This window comes from Lissotriton vulgaris, chromosome 5 (genome assembly GCF_964263255.1).
Source record: "Lissotriton vulgaris chromosome 5, aLisVul1.2, whole genome shotgun sequence".
Classification (NCBI taxonomy): domain Eukaryota; kingdom Metazoa; phylum Chordata; class Amphibia; order Caudata; family Salamandridae; genus Lissotriton; species Lissotriton vulgaris.
Window position 1 is genome coordinate 685,586,880 of NC_141693.1, and position 25,777 is coordinate 685,612,656.

The 25,777-nt window shown below is 39.4% G+C and overlaps 2 protein-coding genes across 5 annotated transcripts in view; one reads left to right on the forward strand and one right to left on the reverse strand.

Moving 5' to 3' along the window:
• Positions 1 to 25,777, forward strand: part of CDH23 (cadherin related 23) — a 2,828,172-nt gene that overhangs the window by 2,146,168 nt on the left and 656,227 nt on the right. The window lies entirely within an intron of this gene.
• The window catches only part of VSIR (V-set immunoregulatory receptor), an 86,764-nt gene continuing 72,541 nt past the window's right edge, over positions 11,555 to 25,777 (reverse strand). Inside the window, exons 6-8 of one of the 4 annotated variants that reach the window (XR_015295922.1) lie at positions 25,104 to 25,285; positions 12,317 to 14,651; positions 11,555 to 12,182 (exon numbers count right to left, since the gene is read on the reverse strand). Coding sequence is in view for 1 of the 4 variants with exons in the window: in XM_086922118.1 (XP_086778244.1) it covers positions 14,608 to 14,651; positions 25,104 to 25,285 (226 nt within the window). In the remaining 3 variants the exon portion in view is untranslated. Of the gene's footprint in view, positions 14,652 to 25,103; positions 25,286 to 25,777 lie in introns of all 4 variants that reach the window. The other 3 variants (XR_015295921.1, XR_015295920.1, XM_086922118.1) reach the window with 3 other exon arrangements.

Consider the following 25,777-nt stretch of genomic DNA (forward strand, 5'->3'; position numbering starts at 1 on the left):
TATGTTAACTTTGGTTTGGCTTTATCAGAAAATGTCATGTAAGGTGTCATACGATTTGGAATACTATCCCCTCTACAGTACTGTCGACGGGGATAGCATTCCACCCCTCTAGAGCAGTGTTTCCCAAACTGTGGTCCGCGGACCCCCAGGGGTCCCTGACACATTCCTAGGGGGTCCACAGGCAGCAGTTTTAAAAGCACTGCAAAGTATCTTGTTTAATTAGCAGTTTTCAAAGAACAATAAAAGTGTCAAGATAATGCGAGTGATTAATGTCCCTGCTGGAGAGAGATGAGAGTTTTGTCCAGTGGCAGCTTTGACTTATCTAATGTAGCACAAGGGCTAATATGCCTACTGCAAAGAGCGTGTACCATGCTTTAAAAAAAATAGTATTTCATATGCATAGGTCAGTGGGTTACTGCTTTGGTCAGAGAGATTCTTTTGTTACAGTGCACTTCATAAGTGACAATCGTAATCTAGCAGTGACCTATAAACTGTCATGAAACAGCTGCTTGCCAACTACAAGTTACAATTTAGTGACTTATGTTTTTTCCCAGTCTTTCATTATCCTGACGCTGCTATAAAGGTTTATTTGGGTGGAAATACATTTTATTGTTAAAGTCAATTCTAACCGCTGTGTTTTTTCTGAATCCTGAGTTTGTGCTTATCCAGGCCAAGCACTCTTTAATATTGCCCACCAGTATGGATGGCCTGTGAACCCTACACCTCATAGTCCCCTTTGCCTTATGTAACATTTTCTATTCACTAATTTACACGTATGATTCACTGTCTCTATATGTGTGGGATGTAAAGTGCTCTGACATTCTACAATGGTATGAGAGATGCTAAAAAAATTGAAATACATGTGACAGAGGGGCTATGGAGAGATGAGAAGCACTGTTGGAGGGTGATAGTGGGGGAATCATTGAAGAACCCCCAGAAAGATTGTCGTACTCTGGTGCATAGTCAGGTTTTCATTTACTATTCTTTAAAAGATATACAATTCAAGATATAATGACAAATGTGTTGTAGACTGCACCATTGTTTCCAAATTTTCTTGGAGGGAGAGCCTCCCAAAGCCTCCTTTTGGAGTGGTCAGGCTCACTCACTGCACTCGGTGCACTGTATGGGGACTGGTCTGAAATCATTTGCCAAGGGCTGCTTTGGGTTTCCAGCCTGACCCTGGCAGGAGCAAGAGCCTTGTACTGCGAAATAAAACCAACCACTGAAAAGTTAGTCACGGAGATGCAGCACCAACCTTCCCCATTAACTTTTTTCATTTTCTTGCAAATTCTTTTGATATAAAATACAACAGAAGTGGTGGAGAGGGTTGTTTGCCTCCTTGGCTTAACAACACACTCCGCCACTTCAGACACGCAGGGCTGCACCATATTTACAAGAATATGGTGCAGCCCTGCGTTTCCCCTGCGCTAGCGCTACACTTAACAGAGGAAGATTGCTCATGCACAGGAAGGTCCTCCTTACAAAGTGTCTTTGCAAAAACAAGGAGAAATGAAGCATTTCTCCTTGTTTCGCCAAGTTAAGACCAGGTTTTCCCTGGTTTTAATTTTGGCGTTGCCTCCCATTTACGCCGCCCTTGTAAATAGGGGGCAGCGTCAAAATCAGTGGGTGTTGCAGGGGAATTGTCCACGCAACACCCACTGCCCACCCCTTTCACGCTAAGCATTGGGTGAAAGGGGGTCTTATTTACAAGGCACCATTAAGCTATGTTAAGCGGCTTAACTTTGCTTGTGAATGAGGCAAAGCCCCTATCGCCACGGGAATGTCTCAAAAAGTGATGTTCCCATGATGATAGGGGCTTGTAAATATGCCCCTAAAATCATTAGTAATTCGAGTATTTTTTTTGTGTGCAAACTGTGTTAATTTTTTTCGAATTACTGTTTTAATGTTTGAAATCTAAATCCTACAAATTGCTTGGGGGTCCCCGGCTTCCAGTGGTGACTCAGTGGGGGTCCTCAGGAGTCCAAAGTTTGGGAACCACTGCTCTAGAGGGAGAAGACATGTTACTTTACTGAAACGCGGTTGATTTTAAAAGAGCCTCAGCATCACAAAATGGACGCTTCTGCCACAGACACAAGTCTGACCTCCTGCTGACAAAGGCTTTCCTGTCGCGGGGAGGTGTCACATCACCCAAGATAGTGGATTGTAGCAGGGAGGTTTGAAAGAAACCAGACACTGCCTGGGGAGCACAAGGCTTCCCCTTGCATAATCCGGTCAAACCAGTTCTGGGGCTCACCAACCCCAGTCCCAGCGCGACCCTGGACAAAGGGAAAGGGGTGTATCCACCCCCTTCCTGGGTCCCACCCATAGGAGGGACCTAGCAGGTAATCCAGCCCCCTAGATTGGTATAAGAATGGGAGCAGTGCCAAAGCACTCAGATTATCCTGACTGAAACTTATGAAACGAAACTCTGGACCCTTCGACATCCTACTCAACGTAGAAGACTGAAGAATCTCCCTTGTGGTCAAGGAGTGACCACCCTGTACAAACAGGCACCATCCAGCACCTCGACGTTTGCCTTGTTGCAGTTCCCGCCGAAACTTGAGCGACAGAGTTCAACAAGACCAAGCGAGCCTGCCTTCTAACAGCTCGATCCACAGTCCCTGCAGAACTGAGACCCGTGGAGGTGACCGGAAGCGTGGGGCCCGCCATCTTGGAAAGACAATGAGACGCTGATCGTGCAGCCCACGAGTGACCCTCGAAGCTGTACATCGAGATTTTCGAAGCCCCAGCCCTGAGCCTCTTTTGCACCGAAGCTCACCCCTCTACACTCACCGAGTGCTGCATGGGGCCCTTCTGCTTCTTTTGGCTCAACGCGTTGGCCCGGTCACTTGCCCATTGGCTTGTGGCCCATGTGCCAACGAACCTTGACATCTAACTTGTGATTCTGGTTGCTCCAGACTTTCACCCGCTCCTCTGAAAAGGAGCACCCGCTCTGACCCTCCTTGTCCGAGTGCAATGCCATCTTTGAATGCTGCGTGGGTTGCCCTTGCCGAGGGTTGTTTGCTCCAATCTAGAAGCCGGCACCGCCGACAGTGAGAACCTGCGTGGGATAGCTCGTGATCCACTCCTGGACATCCTCGGTGCCCCAGAGTCCACGTGGCAGCGGAGAGAAGCGACCTGTCAGCAACCTGAAAGCGCCCGACATTGCCTGGTTCCTTCTGGTTCCACCCTGGTCACTGCTAAGTGACCCAGACTCTGTCCCATCTGCTTTCAGATCATCTTTAACTTCGATCCACACTTCTCGTCTCGACGCCTGCAGCATCTTCAGCTCTAAGCACCAGCAACCTGAGTGACAAAACCCGACACTACTTCGCACCTGTGCACCCACTTCCTGTGGGTGAGGTAACTCAGCAACGCCGGTGTTCCCACACTGGTACTCACCTCTAGTGTATGTGTCTTAAGTTTCGTCCTTCTAGGTTGAGCGGAAGTATTCTTAAACAGTAACTTTATAACTTTTACGCACCATTGACTTTGCATTGGTGCATGCCTGTGCTTTAAGCGCTGCACCCGAATCCCGTGGGCTTTTCCCGACTTCAGCATTGCTAGTCCAGACTGCTCCCAGGGATTCCCTAGGCCCCAGGCCTAACCACTGTTCGATTGGTATCTCTTATACCACTTTCTTAATATATGGTTTGAGTGGCCACCCGTCCTCCTCCATAATTGTGCAACTTTGTATGTTTAACTGTGCTTTTGTTTAAACGCTTGTGCCTCTAGACTCATAAAGAGTATAGAGGAGTATTCTAGTAATAAATACATATATTTTTATAATATATACTTGTGTGGTGTCTGTTGAGAAGGTGAAAACACTAAGGAAGGACTAAAGACTACAGTCAGCCATATTACAAAAGAATCAATGTACAACACTCCCCCTCTACTCTCTGTGCCCTCCTACCAAGCAGGTGCCCCTCGTTTTCCTCTCTCATTGCCTGTTTACTGCCTCTCGCTTTCTCGGTCTCTCCCTGCCCCGACTCTTTTCTCCGCCTCTCCAAACTATCCCCTGTGCAACCTGTGCACCCTCTGCCTCTTTCTCTCTTTCCACTCCACCTCACGTCCCTCTCTTTCTTTAAATCCTGTGTTGTCTGAGTTTTCTCCAGTCTCCCCTTTGAATTTAATGACCCATAAATGGCTGCTTTCCCTGCCTTTCCCGTTCTCTCCCCTCCTCGCTGTCCTTTCTTCCTCTGCACCCTCGTCTCTGTTTTTCCTCCCCGGCCCTCTTCACTGTTTCTCTCCATCTCCGTGCCTCTCTGTGCCTCTCCCTCTCCGAGGCTGCTCCGCCCGAGACACAGAGATCATACCGGCGAGCGGTCACACTGAGGAGAAGAACCCGGAGGAGTGTGCATTTACGGGTGTGAGTGCAGCAGCGTGTGACGGTTGGACAAAGTAATCAGAGCAGAGAAATAGCCTTCTCTGGGGTGTGGGGGCAAGAAGTAAATCATGTAGGCTGCGCTTTAAGTGGGATGAAAAAAACTGGGGGTCTCACAAAAGGGTTTGGCCAATAGAATTAAGGGCGTGGCTTAAAAACATGTAAACTAAAAGTCTGTGCTTAATAGTATAGTGTGCCGCCCGGCCTGTATTTTGTTGTTTCTGTCATTACATCCAGATATATGATAAAAGTAACATATCTACAACAAGTCGAGACTATTGACTTTGTCAATAGTCGTAAGATAAATAAGCAGCAACTATGGGTTGCATATAATATTGGAAAAACTTCGACTTAAAACCCTGGTGACACCAAGACAATGACCAAGACAATGTTGCCGCTCCTTAGTTTCAAAAAGAGAAGGGAAATCCAGAGAGAAAATTACTCTCTTTAAAGGATTCCCCTTACCCTACAATGCTCACCTGGCATGACCTCATGCCATATCTTCTCCACTAGTGAGAAGTGAGCAGTGTGAGCACGCGCACATCAATGCTCAGCTATTGCCATTGTAAATGAAAATGCCATTTATTTATCAGTTTTCAAAACCAACGCATAAATAAAAAAACTGTCATTTACAATGCCAATAGCTCTAACTTTTGCAAAGGCGAGACCGTTGCATTGTAAATGCTTGTTATTTTGTATCCATGACTTTGTTTTTCTCTCTAAAATGTTTGGCCATGACGATGGTTTTTCTAAAGAATAAGCTGTACATTTTAAACACAAATCTCACAGAAGACTCTGTTAATGAGTGTCCCTTTGCACAAATCACACGCCAGTTATGTAATAACTACCCACCACCAAATCTGATTGTGATTCTCCCAGCTTCTTCAGCAGCTGCTGCTCCTCTGAATGCAGGGCCCGATTCACAGAACTAACTTAAGACAAAATCCTAAACTTACTACCATTTTGGTATTCCCAGAAGGCACTTACTCATTTTGGTATTCACAGAAGGCACTTACTCATTTCGGTATTCACAGAAGTTAGGAGTCTTAACTTTAGGACTCCTAAATGCCTTCTGTGAATACCGAAAGTCATAAAGCTAGGATTTTTCTCAATTTAGTAGTAGTAAAGTTAAGACTCCTAACTTAAGGACTCCTAAATGCCTTCTGTGAATACCGAAAGTCTTAAAAATAGGATTTTTCTCAATTTAGTAGTAGTAAAGTTAGGACTCCTAACTTTAGGACTCCTAAATGCCTGCTGTGAATACCGAAAGTCTTAAAAGTAGGATTTTTCCCTAATTTTAAGACTTTCGGTATTCACAGAAGGCATTTAGGAGTCCTAAAGTTAGGACTCCTAATACCGAAATGAGTAAGTGCCTTCTGTGAATACAAAAATGAGTAAGTGCCTTCTGTGAATACCAAAATGGTAGTAAGTTTAGGATTTTGTCTTAAGTTAGTTCTGTGAATCGGGCCCCTAGTCATTATGATGTCAAACAACAACGCCTATTATAGAACACGTCTTAGAAAGTTAATTAATCAAAAACCCACGGTTCATGTAAGCTTTTAAATATGACACATTCAGAAAGAGGTGTTCTGAACCAATGCTGCTCAGAGTGAACATGTTGTAACAGAATTAATGCATGTCTATAGCAGGGATGAGTGTCTGAAACAACAAACACACACAGGTACATTTTAACGAGAGAGTATCTCTGGTCTGTGGAAGCTTTAGTATATCATAACAACAGTTTTTGTGTAGATAGATAGATAGATAGATAGATAGATAGATAGATAGATAGATAGATAGATAGATAGATAGATAGATAACTCAGCTGGAGGTCTGTAGATTTACCATTTGCATACCACGGGCTTCCCCAGTCCTAAGTAAATAGCTACTTTGTCCCTTGACACGTGGTTTGATAATAGTCTTGTAGTAACTAGGTCTCTTTCTTTAATGATGCCCTTATTGAAGGAATGCCTCACATTGGCATTGTGGAATTGACTCCTGTAATAATCATTCTATCCCTTTCTTTTGCAAAAGGCTTGTGTTCAATAGAAGGATTATAAACAGCTATAAAAGTGAAGGACTGCTCACAGAGGTGAAAATACCAGATACTCCGATTTCTTAACTGACAATCCGTTCATCCAGTTATTTAGGGCCCTTATGGGTTTGCTGTGAGCCTAAATCAATAGACCTTTCAATGGCCTCTTTAACTGACCGCAAGACTGAAGTCGCTAATTGCTTACCTTCTTGATTTTGTTTGGAGTTGTGAATAATTGTGTAGTTGTCTACATTCCTTTTTAGATTGCTTGGGCTGGTGATTTAAGTTACCAAGGGCCAGATGTAGGTAGCTAAATACTGGTCGGTAATGGCCGAAAATCTGTGAATTTCCAGTTACCGACCAGTATTTAGCCCTTTCTAATATAGGAGGCTGGAAATAAGGATTAGGTAATTTACAGATTCCTTATTTTAAGGATTCGGTAATATACTGATTCCTTATTTTAAGGAATCGGTAAAATACTGATTCCTTATTTTAAGGAATCGGTAAATTACCGATTACTTAAAACCTATGTAGGTAGCACTTCAGACAGTGCATTTTTGCTTTAAGGATTCGTTATTTACCACCAACTACAAGTTGGTGGTAAATACCGAATACCTTTAAAAAAGCAATAATTTGCTTTTTTCATGGTGCCATGTGGCAGAGATACATGCCCTTAGGGCATGTATGTGCGCCACATGTGCACACATGCACGATTCAGGGATGCAACAGGGTGTCAATGTGACACCCTGCCACCCTTGAATATGCTCCCGCTATTACCGATTCAGTAAATACCGAATTAGTAATAGTGAATGGCTTCACATTCATTCCTATGGGCCTCCAGGCCCATAGGAATGAATGGGAAGGTATTCCTTATTACCGAATCGGTATTACTGAATCGGTAATAAGGAATATTACCAAATCAGTACATTTTACCGATTTTTCACCTACATCATATTTACTGAGATTACCTACATCTGGCCCCAAATGAGCTAGCTGCTTTTGTAATCTTTCATGTTGTTCTAGTGTGAGTTTGTTGTTTATGAAAGTGTAAATCTTTTTTTTCCTGAGAAGGCTATGGGTACAATAATACTGAATTTGTCTGACTGGAACATATAATGAGAGGTGAAGTTACTGTGATTTTATAAAACACAACATTAACTGGTTACACCAGCACCTTAGCTTGGTTTGGAATTTTAAAAGCCAATCGATTGATCGGATTGAAAAGAAAGTTTTCAACTTAGCAATGCTTCTTGTGATTCACAGCTTTAATATTTGTTGTTATCGCCCTAGTTTATTTTTGCCATCCTATCTAATTCTCATACTGTTGTCCATTTTATTCTAGTGTGTACTTCATGCTCCTATGTTTGAGATTTTGAAGATTGACTTGTTTTCTCATTCTTGTTTACCTTGCACCCACTTACCCCCTGACTGCTAGCTAGTGAGTCTTATCAATACAATCTCCATAGTGGGGCTTGACTTGCAACTTACCACCAGTTCGTTCGCATATCGAGATTCCTAGGTATGTTTGTTGTGCCACCAAATTTGTAAATGGGTTGTGTTTTTTCATGTCAGTGCTTCCGGTGGTTGTTGGTACTTTTGCTGAGATTGTGTGGTGTGATGGACTGTCCCAGTATTGTGATCCCATTGAATCAAGAGCTTATTCCCAACACTTTACCATTCTCACCTTCTAACCTACTGCAGATCATTGGCCAGGCAACAAGCCATTCAGAGTTTGCAGCATATATCGATTTGGGCAAAAAGACCGAAGCCACACCTTGATGGTTATCTAAGTTAGGTTCCCTTATTTTCTCCAGATCAACTTATGTCATAACTTAATCATGGTTACATATCTTTCCCACCAATACCCTGAGATTGGTCACCCACAGTGTTCTCACTGGGGCATTGGGGCTGGTGTTCAGTAGCTTGTGTTTGCTATATTGTAACATGTTTTACCCTTATGTTACTCTATTCCCTGTCCTGTTGCTGTGTTCAGACGATTCGGTCCTGGGAGATAAATCTGTAGGTAGGCTCCTTCCTGCTCCCTGTTCCCAATCAATAGATTTACATGAAAAGTCAAGATTGGAAGAGAGAGATGGAATGCAGGATAGTGAGATGGTGGCTTGATGCAACTCCCTTTATTTCCCTCATAGTTTGTGGAGATCAGAGATATTACAGTTCCAGATGTGGTGAGCCATTATGAGGGTGTCAATGAACTCATCTTTTCACTCTGATCCTATAATGTCAAGCATTTTATATCTGACCCTAAGTTGCTGTTGTGTCTGCACAGAGAGTGCCCAGTTGTCTCGGCCTGGCAATGTGTGTGGCTGCTTTGGGAACAGATTATAACATGAAGACTGCTGAACTCTTCTCAATTCAGTCCACGAGCTCTGTCAGAACTGAAGCCATTTATTCCAAATTACCAATCTTAAGAGCTAGAGACAACAAAATCAAAAGTGTGCACTGTTGAGAAGGGAATGTGATTAACCATGTTGTTAAGTCATGTTTCCCTGACCTGAGTGCCTGACTGCGAGTATCTGTTATCTTTATCCTGGTTTTTGATATTGGCATCAGCTTCACACTCATCCAGTGTGCTTGTGAAGGTCTAGGCCTGACCCTTGTCATGAATGAAGCTCTGTAACCTGGAGGGGAGCACCAAACATGTTCCTATTAGACTGAAATTGTACGATTGCCCCTCTCGCGGCTTTAGCATGGAAAGCACCGGTGACAGCATTCTGTGTTTGCGAATCAGTAGTTGTGACCAAACTTTTTGTCTACGTAACTGGAGTTGGAGCCTTCTGGTCCAGTTGAGTAGAATTCTGCTTCCATGAGCTATCCTATCTGCTTGCGCTAACATTCCAAATGAGAGTTGTTGCATGCTTATATGTGGTCTCTGTGGTGCAAAGAGTGTGTATATATAAGTCAGCCAGAGTAATGCAGGTTACGTTTTGGCCTAGCCTGTTCACTTAAGCATCAGCAATGTGTTGGCGAGTTATAGTCTCGAAGTTCATCTTGTTTGATGGTGATGACCAGAATGTTTCAAGTTTCACCGTTACAGGTGGCAAATTTATGATGCAGGCAAGGCTGCCATTAAGGAGGACTCAATGCATCCGCTCCTACAGACATTACATACAGAGTATCGAAAAGAACTATGCAAGCTTCCCTGTTATTCATCTTGAATGTTGAGCTGATGAGTGATACATACCCCAAGGTAGGTAATGACTTCCAACAATGTGCAGAAGATACGTAGCTGTACTTAACGACAGATAGCACAAATGATAGTGACGCTCTGTCTAGTTCCTATCTGACATTAGCTCATGGATGTTCTGGACGAAAGTTAAACTTAACCCTCAAAAGACTGAATTCTACTAGTAAATTATAGCAGCCCTCGTTGCCTCGCTCCTGGCCAGATGGCTAAGCTACAGGTCCTGAACAACGTCCCCTAAATCTTGAAATCAGCCAAATCCCTAGGGGTCACGCTGAATAGCTCCCTCAGTCTCGACCTCTATTTAAAAAAATCACTAAAGTGTGCTAGATTTCAACTGAAGCTGCTCTATTAAGTCCTGCCTAAACCCTCTCAAAGCCAACCTCTAATTTGCAGCCATGGTGATCATTCACATAATTAAATTCAACAGAAATACTCCTGTTCTAAACTCGATAAAGTGGTTAACACATTAGCCTCACTCCGCTAGTAAAATTGTTTGCATCACATACAATGCGTAAACCTTGATTATTCTTCTGTCCCGCCCACCTGGCACAAAACCTAAAACAGCCTAACAAAATTTGCAACCTAAGAAGCAACTCGAAACTAGTTCTAAAAAGCGTTTTGACAAATGCCCACCATCAATGGCATTATCTCAGAAAATGGGACTATTATCTGCAATGCCCATCCAATCCCTATAGGACTAGCTCCCTTTTTACAGATATTCAAAGCCAAAGGAAACAGTCATCTTGTAAACCTACCCTAACATCACTCACTTTGTTCATGTCCGCTGTTGCCCTACAGTTGTAAAGCTTATCTCAGATGCATAAAACCTGCTAGTGGTGACATATTGGGCCTGATTAAAAAAAAAAAAAAAACATTGGGGGAGATCTCTGGTTGAAACGGATTTTCATGTGTTTTCATGAATTCCAAAATTTCCAGGAATACTCCTGGGAAGCTGTGCCAGGAGCAAGTTCCAGGTGTACTCCAAGAAAGGTCAGTTTATTTGTAAATTGTGATCCTGTTTCTGCTATCCAGAGCTCCCCGTAGTGAGAAGCCTGAACAAGAGAAATAGGGTCTCCTGTACAAACACACTCTTTTTTACTCTGCAAGTAAAGTATTTTCCACGTGGAAAACCCCTACCCCTAACTCCGCTTCAGCAAATCAAATAGTGATCCTCTACCCAATGTATGACCCATTACATGGTTGAAAGGAGAGGGAGAGGAGTTTGGGATGATTGACAAACATATAAATGTGTTGGTGATCCTAAAGTTACAAGGTAAACCATGCCTTAGAATGCCCATTGCCACATCTGGAGTGGGATTAATTACTATGGGGATCTTTGGGCTCGTGGGAGAGATCTCTGCCACCATAAAATGGCTTACACCTGCCATGAATCAGTTTGTGATTTCCAGGCCGGTGTAATAAAAGCAAAATTTGATAGTAAACATACTTTTACGACCAAATGTACCTTTTATAATAGAATCCCATATGTTGAATCTTATCAACACGCAGACAATTGAGTGAGAACAAAATATCTCTCATTTACTAACCACTCCCTAACCATGTCCTCTACCACACAAGTGCTGCTTTCTGTATCTTACACATTTGACTATTATACTTCTACTCTCTAAATGTTTAATCACTGCTGACTTTAGAACGTATGTATCTTGTAAATGGATATAAAGATGCAAACTCTCACTTCTTGCCTCACTAATGTATTATGTCATTTATCTTCCACCTGCAGATGTGTAAATGTTTGTCTTTTATGCTTTGTTGTAAAACACTCAGCACCTTATTAAAAACTATCAAATAAAAAAGTATTAAAATACAATAAGATCAAATGTACTGCCGGATTTTACTCAGACGCTTGTGTTAGCGTCCCTGTGTTTAGCACTAAAAGATGAATGAAGAAAGGAAACCTGCCAGACATCAATTCTCAAACTGTAAAAGAATCTTATGAGTTTATTTTACAAAAAATATAAAACGGTGCAATTGTTACACAATGGTTTCTGTTTGACAGGAAAGTAATTGTAAATGGAATGTAATGCATTCTCTGAGTTGTTGATGGAATGTCACGTTATGGGGCTATTAGTGCCACACTACTTAGGTACTGTAATTACTTTGAAAGTTGAACATTACAGACATTTTATTAATACCGAAGGTAGGGCCTGATGTAAAAAAATTCCATTCACAAAGAGTGGTCGCAAATTGCACACCCACTTTCTGCAAATGGAAAGGAATTTTTAGTAACTGACATGTGTTAATATGTCAGTTGAAATGTTTTTAAATTGCAGTGAGTCACATTCTGACCTACCTCGTCAATATTCATGAGGTTGGTTGTTAATTATAACTGCCTACAATTGGATGCCATCGCAGAGAAGGCAGCCTGCTGGCATCAGCAGACAACCATGTCTGGGATTGTATGTTAAATCTAGCTCACTTGTTTAGTGCAGCTTGTTTCCTTAACCCCTCCGCCGCAGGGGTAATTCCCCAATGGGAGGGGGGGGCCGCGGCACCGCAGTGCTTGTGACGAGCCCAGCTCGTCATGAGTCACAGTGGAGCTGTGCTCATGACGAGCTGGGCTCGTCATAACCCCACCCACTGATTAATTGTCCCGCACAGGTGGGGAATCAATCGCAGGTGGGCGGGCCGCGGCCGTTATGACGAACCCAGCTCGTCATGAGCACAGCTCCACTGTGACTCATGACGAGCTGGACTCGTCATGAGCATGGAAGGGGTTAAAGGAAACAGGGCTGAATTAATAGGAAATATATATATATTTTTTTGTTTGAGAACTGGTAGTGGTCTATAGACTACTACCAATCCTCAACAAATATTTTTTTAACAGCCGTAAAGCAGAAGGGGTCTGAAAAAGACCCCTTTCCAATAAGCTTATAAAATGGCAATATTTAGCTAGTGGACTACGGTAACAAAACATTGATAAATACAGTAACAATTCACAATTTAGAATGGGCACCCTACACATGCCCCATCCAAATAGCGATTCATTATGGAATTCTAAACCCATTTTTGTAATTCTGAACTGAATTGGAAAATGTGTTTAGTGCATAAAAACAGTCACAAACAATGTGATTTTGCAAGTCACAGGATTTGCGACTGCGAAATGGCTTTGTACATAAGGCTCATTAATGCCATCTTGGAGGAACAGAATATTGGAAACATATGAAAAACTTGCACTTTTTTTAACCAACAGTGTTTTGGGACAGGCCACACAGTTCAAAGTGAGAGTTCAAGCCAGAAAAAAGGTTCTGAGATTAATGTGGTTGGAGGGTGGAGAGCATCAATTGGCCTCTTGAGTACAGGGAGAAAGCTAGTGTTGGGGACCTCACTACACTAAACCTCAAATGTGTACACTAGTCCTGTATCAAGACAACGTTCTTTTAAAAACTACATTATCAAAGTAGAATTGCCTATTTGGCTAGTCTTAAATATGCCAACGTATAAAAAACATTTTGTATCCATAACCCTAAAATCAATCCAGCTTGAGCGCTATCAGACTCCTGGTGCCTAGGGAATCCTTATGAGTGCCCCAGTAATGTGGTGGTAATTCCCTCTAAGACATACCAGAGGTAGCGGAATGTCTAGGGGGAATTATTGGTCCATTACATGTGGAAAGCTGATGATCTACTGGAATATGATAAATAATACTGTGTCTGATTCCTCCGGTAAATTCTCAGCACTTACCTTTCAGGACATCAATAAAAACTCAGCTGTTTCATTCGACTGTCTTTTAACCACAAACCATTACTGCGCCATACATTATCAACAAGAACCTAAAGGCAATTCAATTTCCAGTGTTGCACAGTACACACTCAAAAGTAAAAATTAAAATATGATGGATAAACTCTCAAGTTCTACGTTTCTTGAGTTATATTTTTCTAGAAGACACTTGCAGTGCTCATCTATATTTTTATAAAAAAGAAAATGTTGATTTTGGTGAAATATTGGCCTGCTCTTCAAATTTTCCAGAATGTTTGTGGAAGTAGCTACATTACTAAAGATTTGAGTTTTTGTTAAGCTACATTCTTTTGTTTGAATACAATAAAATAAAATCTCTATTGTTCTAGCAGAGTCCTAGAATAGAGGATGCATGTTGTCTAAAAGAAAAAAATACTAGACCTTACATTGCATTATAGAGCATAAACTGTACATGTATTAATAAAGCCCAGAACAGATGATAAAGCGATGCTTTTGGTAGTTCTGCTTTGTTAAATTCTTATTCTTTTCCACTATGTCCAAACACCATATAGCATGTGCCAAAGTCCAAAGCTGCAATTCATGCAAACACAACTCCTCCGAAAGATCTCACACTAAAAGGTGTCCATCTTAGTCTTCCATCCATGTTTCAAAGCCCTCCTTGCTTGTCCCTTTTGGTTTCCAGTGGGCTTTTTCACAGGATGACGAGGCTGGTCCTGGTTCCCAAAAAATAAAAATAGGGATACATTTACAATCCAGTTCCCTTGTTTTGCCAGAGTAAGTTTAGAAGCCAAAAAAAGTAAAAATATGTTTGTGCTAGCACATCAAAAGCACTGTAATCTCAATTCTAATGTGGTTTGTCTCACAACTTCTCATTTTTTTTTCCAAAAATTATGATGACCTTTTGATCCTCTCATCCTAACTCCGTTTCATATGTTGGAAGATCCACAGTAAAAAATTGATCAATATCCTGAATGTTTAAAGCAAAACTATTGCAAAAACTCTACGTCTTTTTCACAGTCAATTTTAAGCTGTTGTTTGAAACATTCCCAGTCATTATTATTGCTGTTTTAGCTTCTTTAAATGTCAGAAATAACCATTATATAAAGCACAGTTGAAGTCAGGCACTTCATGGTATGAACACGTTGATTTGCTTCAGCTAGATGTAGTCCTTTGTCTTGTCTCCTTTCTACAACAAGGATTTCCATTACACCTTGCCTAAAATGTCAGTGCAAATTGGCACTGGCCAGTTCTTCAACAAGCTTTCTGTTATATCTTTACAATATTTGATGGTGGAGAATCTGGAACAGGTTCTGAGGGAGAGAAACAAAATAGATTGAAAACGAAATTGTTTTTAACCCCTACAAAAAGCATCATCTGTAGTACCTGTCTGATAAGGGTATATGTCAAGGGTACATGCCGTTTTTATGAACTGGGTCAGGAATACTAGAATATTTACTTTTGATCCCAAGTAAATAAATATATATGAAAATGCCTATCCACAGTGTTACTGCAGAAATATATTCACAAAATGTAATAAGAACAATATATCAATTTATGAAACGGAGAGACAACCATTATGACAGGTGCTGTGTTAGTTATTATATTTGATAACTTTGAAGTTCTGTCTTCACTATTGCCTTTGTGACTTGAGACAATATACAATGGAAAAAGATTGCCAGTGTGACTTGAGACAATGTCCAATGGAAAAAGACAATGGACTATATTACTATGGAAGAAAGCTGATTACTATGGACACAAACTACGTTTAATATTGAGGGAAGAACATAATCAGTTGTGACTTAAGACAATATACAATGGAAAAAGAGTGTGGACTGTGTTACTGCGGCAGTAAGTGTGGTACCCAAACTATATGGAACATTGAGAAAAGAAAACAATTAGAAAATGGAAAAGAATGATGCAATAGAAACTGAAAAAAGACAAAACTCTATGGAAAACACTCGATTTTCTTGACTAGGTAGCAAGGCTCAAATTTCATTAGATATCTGGCTTAGCAGTTTACATATTTTTCTTTAAGGCTCAAAACATAAATGCTTTGTTGAAACTTTGAGGTCAACCTTGTGAGACAGTACTTTAATAGCTAGAGATAAAATGTGTCACTTGAAAGGAGTAAATCCTGCCTGACACTGACAGAATAAAAAAAAGTCTATGGCACATCCACGTATAAGAATAAATAATTTAAGGAAGTTATGACATGCATATGACTACACAAAATCATTTAAAACCGTTACCCGAAAAAACATTACTCCGTATCTTTTGAAGGGCTTCACAATGCTAAATTCAGAAGTTAAATGTTTCACTCTAGGCCCAGATGATACTTCACAAACCAGAGGGAGCTAAATATGAGTTCATGCTGTAACTCCACTGCCCAACCAGAGTAAGTCTAAGTGTGACTTTAAACTGAACTATCAGTACAAATTGCAGCTGGCAATGCATTATGTAGAGAATACAACTATGTTTGTGGTGTCATAAAATATTACTCAGAAATTATTACTTAGAAGCAGTCATTGGTGTGATATGTTCGAATTCAATTCTCCTGCATTTGTATAACTCTAATATCAATAGGATGAGAAACAAGTTTCTCCACTGTCTATAGTGTCAAATATTTGACCCCCAAAACAACAAACAAATGAATCAATGTGTATTTCAGATGATACATCCCTAAAAATATACATAATCAAAATAAAGTCTAAATACATGCATACATATAGTTAAAACAAGTATACATTAGTGTTTATACAAAAACAACAATCAACTTAACAACTATATACATACAGATAATCATTAACCCCTTAGGTGCTCATGACGAGCTCAGCTCGTCATGAGGCACAGTGCTCGTGTGCTCATGACGAGCTGAGCTCGTCATGACCACACCCTATTAGGGCCCAGCACAGGATAGAATATCTCAAGCAGCCAAGGAGATAAGGACAGCACTTTAAAGTGCATTACAAACCAGGTATTTCTTCCTCCTTGCCTACACTAAAGATAAGAATTCTGCAATGCTATAAGTGATTAAAGGTTCTCAAACTTGTCAAGCCCATGGAATGTTGCCGGATCCCTATAAAATGACAAGGGCTCCCGGTTTTATGGTATTTATTTTTTTGCCATTTCCGTCTGTATTTATCCATATTTATTTTTGGGACATTCTTTCTGTATTTATCCACATTTATTTTTGCCAGCAAAAGACGACGCTACAGCTGGTATTCTTCCACATTTATTTAAATTGACAATGCACTCTTGCGCTCACTTAAACTAGCGATTTGTTGTGGCTTTAGCAGTAGTTTAAATGGTCCGGTACTGAGTAACTTGAAAAGGAGAATACTTGTGCTTCTCAGTTCAACTATAAAAACACTTTAGGATAGTGTACAAGCACTTATGAGGAGCAAACATGTGCCAGCGCTTCTGTATTTCATCTAAAGCCAGCTAGAATTTTGTTTTTAAGAAATTGGTTGTGTTTAGTTAGCCCCATTTTTAAATGAAAGCAAAAGTGTTCATGTAACATGACAGGCATGTTTACAGACCAACATTACTGATACCCCTGCATGTTCCTACGTCCCTTGACATAATACTGCAGGAAGACTTACATTACTAACAGCTGTATTTCACTTAACACACCAAGCTTATGTATAAACATTTGTTATACACACATGCATGTCATTTAACATAACAAGCCTGTGTACAGGCTTAAGTTACTAACACAGGTGCCATAGCATGTCAGATCATAGTGCAGTTTTATGTTACAAGCAATGCTGCATGCCAAACCTATGGTTACCTATGTAGCACTTCATCAATTAAGCCTCAAAGTCTTGAAATAACTGGTGTTACTATTAACCAAGGCAATGCAACTATTTTTATCAACTTTGGGAGGATGAAAGTCAAGGCAGCGAGTCTGAACTCAAATCTCTGACTTTAAGGTAGCCCACAGATTTTCCCAGCGGAAGCATGACCTCACTAGTGAGTAGAAAAACAATTAGAACAGCAGGAAAACACGTAAATGTGGGGGATTGACATATGCACACAGTAAAGCCTTAGGAGGAAAAGCAGGAGGACGTAATAAAAAATAAAATCAACTTGGCCCTTACAGATGGTCTTGAAACAGCTGCCAAGCACTTGCTAAAAACCATTGGCATAACACTCAGCAAAAAGAAGAACGCCTGACCTTACAAAGGAGTTTTAATTCTTCGTGGGGCTTCTAAAAATTCCAATATCTCTCTCCGCTACACTCACTGATTTAGGAGCTAAACAAATATTGACCTGTGTTGGCTTCCTCTCCTACCGCGGACACTGCCAGAGAGGGTGATATACGAGGACATGCATTTTCTAAGTGAAAAACAGAATGACCCCTGAATTAACTATTAGTGTATTATGAAATTAAATTTTTAATCCATAGTAAATGTCGAGAACGACATGGAAGCCGTTTATGAAATCTTATGTGATTGTGTAGGAAAAAATGTACTGCCCATTTTATGATGAGGGGTTTGTTAAAAATAATGTTTCGATTACACATTCGGTTAATGTCTTTTCTCCAATGACGACATCATGGGCATGCCGATTGTCACGGGGAAAATATTCATTTATCTCCGGCTGCTGCAGCACTGTGAATTGAAGTGTTTAAACGTGCACTGTATCGGGCCTGGGACAGGAGGAGTCAGGGGCTTTGGGGGAGGCTACAGCATGGGGTGAAAGAACAATAAAGCCTCTTTAACAAGTAAATGGTCTTCAAAAGACCTGTGAAGTACTCGGCTGTGTGTGTGCCCAGGAAGGAATTTCCAGCAGCAGGAAGGGGGCCTGGTGAGTTAACTCTGGATTTGAGCACAGCAGTATTTTGCCGTTTTTACATATAAATACAGACAAAGGAAAAATTGTTTTCCGTCTGTATTTATATGTAAAAATCAGTTTAAACGGAAAACCGGGAGCCCTAAAAATGACACACTGTATTTATCCATTTCTTGCGAGGTTGCTCGTAAGCCTTGCAAAAGAAAAATGACATACCATTTCTATCTCAGTTAAAAAGCCCAGGCACCTATCATTTAAGCAATATTTCTCTCTCCACCGAATGCATAGATTATTAGTTGGTAAAATATCATATCTGAAACAAAAATATAAATTTTTAGCCGTGGGTCTAGTAATATTGTCTAAAAACAATTCAACGGAAGGTATAGATTTGTGATCCAGAAATCTATTAGTTAGGCTACCCCATAAAAAGGCTTTGAATTTTGCTTTGATTACTGATTTGCTCACACCTTGGGCCTCAGCAGGAGTTTCCCAAAGAGTTTCCAAGTCAAGATTATAAAGCATACTTTTAATGTGGAAAGCCAATGAATTCTCATGTGGCTATTCGCATGCTATAGGTCCTCAAGTAGAATCTTGTATGGGTTAAGCTTCTCGGTTTGCCAAAGCTTTCGCCAATATATGAGTGGTCTCAGCTTGACTGACTGGGAGATTGAATACATGCCTAAATCAATTAGTTGCAGAATATATGGGGCACTCTGTGGGAGTAAGGTGTGGATAAATTTGCTCTCAGCCCCATGATCGTAGGTGTACCCTACGATCATGGGGTGTACGAACCGTACCCCTACGATCATGGGGTGTACGAACCGTACCCCATGATCGTAGGTGTACGAACCGTACCCCTAAGATCATGTTCTGTACGAACCGTACCCTATGTGATTGTGTGGCTCTCCGTACGAATTGCTCATACGCGATGTTTACCGTACAAATTGTGAATTACCCGGTCCGGATCGTACTTGTCGGGTCGTACGGCATGTTTACAATTCGTACGGTTCACTTTCAGGGTCCGTATCATAAGGATTTTCCCTTGCTTTTTGAACGGTTCGCAACGATTTGGACGTATTTTTTACTACAGATCATACTACGCAATTCGGACGGATTGGTACGATTCGTACGGAAATGGCTACGAATTTGAATCACCATACGGATTTGTTTCCCGAATCGGAATTGACCCCTAAATGTTGAAAAAATATTTTTTAAATTATAAATACATACATACACATACAACAATAATATATATAAAAATATAGAAAATATATATAACAAATAATTTAAAAAAAAATAAATTATACACTACATTAACTAAAACAGTAAATATTGGATAGCGTAGGGGTAAAAACTACTATTCCCACTCCAGAGAGTGCAAAAGTAGGGAAAGTGTAGCGTAGGAGTAAATATTACTATTCCAACTCCAGAGAGTGCAACAGTAGGGGCAGTGTTGGATAGCGTGGGGGTAAAAATTACTATTCCAACTCTAGAGAGTGCAACAGTAGGGAAAGTTTTGGATAGCGTAGGGGTACAATTACTATTCAAACTCCAGAGAGTGCAACAGTATGGAAAGTGTCGGATAGCGTAGAGGGTAAAATTACTATTCCCACTCAAGAGAGTGCAACAGTAGGGAAAGTGTTGTATAGCGCATGGGTAAAAATTACTATTCCCACTCCAGAGAGTGCAACAGCAGGGAAAGTGCTGGATTGCGTTGGGGTAAAAATGACTATTCCCACTCCAAAAAGTGCAACAGCAGGGAAAGTGTTGGATAGCGTAGGGGTAAAAATCACTATTCCCAATCCAGAGAGTGCAACAGCAGGAAAAGTGTTGGACAGCGTAGGGGTAAAAATAAGTTACTAATAATTAAAATATCTGTTTTTTAAATAAATAATAATTCCATTATTAAATAACAATACATTAATTAACAATACCAATAAATAATTACTTAAAAATAATTGCTAAATAATAATTAATTAACAATTAAATTGATGCAAAATACCATTAATTAATAATTATTGAAAATGAATTACCAAATAATAATTAAATAAAAAGTAATTTATTTTCAACACCCCAAAAAAAATATTATGAAAAAACATTTAGCAATTAATAATTAATTAACAATAAATATGGATAAATACCAATAAATTATAATTAATCACATTTAATTACCAATTATTAATTAATGAACAATAAATTAATTTCCAAAACAAAAAAATCTTAATTATAAAGTTATTACCAATTAATAATTAATTAACAATAAATTAATTATTTATACTCAACAATAAAATAAATAATTACTTAATTACAATTAAATTACTTCCCACCCAAATTGACATGCTTGCTTTAAAACACTCCCAACTAGCTGGTGCATTAATTAAAGAGCATAGGCTATCCCTTACCAAGCCAATTGCCCCCATTGTTAAAATCTACATTTCTAAAATGTTGCCGGCAATTTTGTATGGTGCAGAAATTTGGGGTTTTAACAATCTGTCCCCACTCATTGTTGCCCAATATAAATTTTTGAGGGCCAGGGTAGGCTAGCCCCAATCCTCACTGCGTATTCCTTTATTGCTAGACCTTGGCTTCCAGGCAGTTGAGGATGTGGCACAATATAGACCCCTAGCATTTTAGCGACGTCTATGGACCACTCCAGAGCTTTCCATGTACGCTAAAGCCATGATTGAAGTCAAAGGTTTGGGTGGCTCACATAAGATCTCCTGGTTAGCTGAAATCAAGTTACTGTTGACAGATATGGGGATGAGGGAACTTTGGACCAATCCAGACACAGCGGAGTTTCCATCAAAAAAAGTGTACAGTGCTGTGTACTGGGAAATGATCAAAGTCAAGAGATTCTCCTCCCATGTCAGTAGTTCTTTGACAACAGTCTTTCTTGATATTTAGGATGAACCCTCCCTGGAAGATTATTGGGACACCATTACTAAGACTCTAAATTGCAAACTGTACCACCAGCTCAGAGTAGGCACACTACCTCTACGATGGTTATCTAGTAGATGGAACTCTTCCTGGTGTGATATATGTGCATTTTTCCCAGATCATATTGAAACCATTGATCATTTCTTATTTGCCTGCCCTGCGTACCATGAACCAAGGCGCGTATGGTTGAAACCTGTTTGTTTGCGTATGGGAACAAGATTAGCACTGGTTGCAAGCAGAATATTGAAAAATGACACCTCAAATCTAGTTGTAATCGGTGTAGCAACATTTTTGAGCTGGCTGTTGGTCCTTCGGATCAAAAAGGGTGGGGTGTAGCCGGCAGGAATGATTGTAGTCATGGCTATCTGAAGTAGGATCTATAATTGGGAATTATTTTAGGATGGTGAGCTCAAATTAGAGATTGTCATATTATTGATGTGTTGCTCCTTTTATATATATTCGATATGTCTAAGTCTATTGCCAGCTCTATATTTAATTATATTTTAGGTTATTTTTATAATGTAAATATTATGAAACTGCTTGCCCGAGAACCTCACAAAAAGTCTGTCTAAACTCTTTTATGAAAACAGATTAAAACTCTTGTTATCCAGTACCCATAATGGCACTTTAATAGATTATTTTCTTAGAGTGAAGGATTTTTATCATTTTGAAACTGTCCTAGATGTTATCTTCCCGGCCTTCACAAGAAAGTTGTATTTGCAGTGGAGGTATGGCACACTGCCAATTGGAACTTTCACATGTAACTGGCGCCCAGATAATGTGAAAAATTGCCCCAATTGCAGTTGCGACACCGAGAGTGAAGTACATATCATGTTTTTCTGTCCGGCACATAGGAGAGCGAGAAGGTATTGGCTGGTCCCCTTATGCAAAAACATGCAAATCATACATTGTATGCAAGCCTTACGCATACTAAAACCAGATTTGTCATCTGTAGTTGTTTTTGCCGTTGCTAAATATTTGGCGGCGGTTTGGATAAAACGTAGGGATGCACTGAATGCCACTCGGAACTGCTAATGCATATGCACTTTATGAAGATCTAAATAATTGATGTTTGTAAAACACAATGGACTGTTTGACAATCCCTGTCTTTTAGATCCTCGATAGTTGAAATGAATACAGTTTTTTAAATGTTTTAAACTATTTACATGTGTTGTTTTTATGACTGTATGTCTGTCTTTTATGGCATGTATTGCCGAAATAAAGGAATTTGATGATGATGATTTATGTACTAATGGATTTTAGGAATGAGTTTCTCTTTCATCTTGTATACGATAAATTTTATTTTGCCGGACTCTGTATTATTGTTATAGATTGTCTTTTATGATGAAGAATCGCAATAAAGACTTAATGACTGACTGACTGAAAAAACATTTAGCAATTCATAAGTAATTAGCAATAAATTATTTATAAATGCCAATAAATTATAATTAATCACATTTAATTACCAATTAATAATTATTGAACAATAAATTAATTTCCAAAACAAAAACATCTTAATTATTAAGTTATTACCAATTAATAATTAATGAACAATAAATTAATTATCAATACTCAACAATAAAATAAATAATTACTTAATTACAATTAACTTACTTCCCACCCTATTGCCCTATAAACTCACAAGACACTTCAATAGTAAATGAATACACTTAATATAGTTACTAATTAATCAATTAATAAAAATGAATTACCAAATAATAAAAATTAATTACCAATTAGAAATTATTTAACATAAAACCCTCTACAGAACAAAAACGCAACATGTACTTAAACATAATTACTAATTCCGAATTTTTTAAAAATTGATTTACTATAATTAAATTACTTCCCATCCTATTCCCCTATGAACCCACAACCCGCTACGGTACTAAAACGCATATTTTACTTAAAAAAAATATTAATAATTTCTAAAATTATAATACATATGGTCTAAAACAAGTACATTATTTAACAAAAAATATAAACACAAACATATAAAATACATAACACTAATATTAATATCGATATTAGTAACATCAATATTTTTTCTATCGATATTACTAACTTCGATATTAACAAAAACTATATTTCTTACCTTCCTGTCGATTTTTTGGTCGTCGATATTCTTGATTTCGATATTGTGTCCCTACGATATTTCCAACTCGATATTCTTGTAGGTCGAAATCAAAATTAGGTTTACCCTTCCTGGTAGGGTCGTCTAGATACTATCAAAATGATGCTCCTTCCTATTATCCATTTCTTCCTATAAAGATGTTCAAGATTTTCTTTGGCTCACTCAGCAAGATTCTCTCCAATTTTCTTTGGCATTATAAATCCCCTTGCATTTCTCTGTCAAAATTAAACCTTCCAAATCTCTAGGGGGAGTTAACTTTCCTGATTTTCTTAACTACCACAGAGCTTTCGGCATCAAGCAATTCCAAATTGATATATATATGCTGTGCTTGATGCGCTTCAGAAGCTCTAGTTCTTTTATGAATAGGCTATGTTATCACCCTTCTTTCATAAACACATTATTTTGATGTCTAACTTACCCAAATTCTGGTTACCTATTATCGTAGCTCATGTTTGCACATTACTGAAACTCTTTTTTACTTCATCCCTAACTCGCATTAATCAATACTTCAACAGCCCCTTTTGCATTATAATCTACTTACGAGACGGGGAAGGACTTTACATTGGAACAAGGTTGAACAAAGGAATAATTCTAATTTTACAAAATACATAATTTATTTACCCCTGCTCCTTTCTCTGAGTTATCATCTGCCTACAAACTCCCACCTCATATGCATTGCCAATATTGTAATCTCTTTACTCTGTTTCAAAATACTCTCACGCAGCATTTTTCTTCAATTACTTCCTATTCCAGATTATATCCTCACCTGATTGCAACATCCTTTCACCCTAAAGTGGCCTGCTTCTACAAATGTCTGAGAACATCTGATCCAGATAGGCCAGAACACTTACAGGGGCATTGTGGGAATCCGATCTGGGTATCGTTTGGCTAACCTCTATCTGCGGCAGAATTTGGAGCAAAATATATTCCACTGCTCGCACAGCCAGTCTCACTCAAACATTATATATCTTTTATAGTAGACTTTTTTACAGCCCTACGCGTCTTTTTAAGCTCAAACTTGCACATCAAGTTAATTGCTGGCAATACTACATTCACCCAGGTACGGATTTTCATACCGTTTCTCCCTGTCCAGTTGTATCCACCTTTTGGCTTTTGATATGGGACAGCCTCTAAGACATCACCCAGATTTGCATACCTTTCTCACATGATTTACTCTTCCTGGGCAACTTACATGATGTGGGGAGTTCTCATAGAATGCTTGGGGACTATGTTGATCTCTTGATCTCCATAGCTTTTTCTGTTATTACCTCCAATCGGAATTCTACAAATAATATTACTCTTCTATAATTGTCGAATATAGTTTGTCATCACCACAGACTAGAAACCTATAACCTTGATTCAATACAGTTATCTGTCAAGGTACCCAACTCTGGTTGCCACTCACTACCTGTCATAGGCTGCGATGGGGATCAATTTCTCCCCTCCCACCCAACTATACAATTTATACTTTAGAATCGATTTTCACAATTTGTCTACACCTAGTATTTAATAATGCCATATTTGCTATTATCCCTGCAGGAGGTTTTTTTCTCCATTTTTTAAGGCTATAAGTTAATTTTCTGTTCACCGACATTCTTCTCTTTCTTCCTTCTAATCTCTCCTCTCCTTCCTCTTTTCTAACTCTCTCTTTATTTCTTATTCAAACACTTATCATCGAACTTTACATTACTTTCTTAACTTAAACTCTTATTTTTCTTTTTGTGAATTACTTACAATACACTTTCAGATTGTTAAAGTTCAAATCTTACTTCTCTGTCCATGCAATGTTCTATTATGAATTACGCCGTTACTCAATAAATATCTTTACCTTGAAAAAAAAGATTAAATGTTGTCCTATTATGAGGCTGCCCTGAGCTCTATCATTCTAGAAACATACCTAATGAAGGGAAGAACAACTGCCCTGTCATGGGTGGAGAGAAAGGAGTACTGGGTTCTGAGAGGAGGTGGTGGCCGGATTCAGATGGCTGGCGGCTGGCCATGAAATTCAGTCGTGGCTTTTGTTGTGTATTTCCTCCTGGACCTTCATCAAAGACAGGGTTTTCTAAGCCTTGGGCATTGCTGTAAAAGAAGGTATGCCATAGTGAGCCTTATAGGATAAGAGACACAATGGTGAAAATAAATACTTTTTTTGAAGAAGTTACATTATTTCTTGTATACTGTGTTTTTTCAATCTTAAAAGGGGGGCAATCACTATTGTTTAGTGAAAGGGAACAGCTGGAGGGTTTTACATCATTCATTTTCTGTGTGAAAATATGCCAGAAGAGGGAACATTTTTTGCACAATTGCTGTATATTGGGAACTGTTCATTCCTATAATTTACTTCCTACAAAGGCCCCAATCATGAACTGTTTGTTAAATTTGTTAGACGGTACTGGGACTATAATTAAGGATTCCAACTGGTTTCTCCATACTCCTTTCCAGCACTTACAGGAATAGGGCTAGATGAACGAAGCATTTTAGCCATCGCAATCAGCCCGAATCTCGGAATCGGGCTGTTTGGAACTGCAAAAATGCTTTGTGGGGTGTACAAACCCCAAACTAAGATACAGT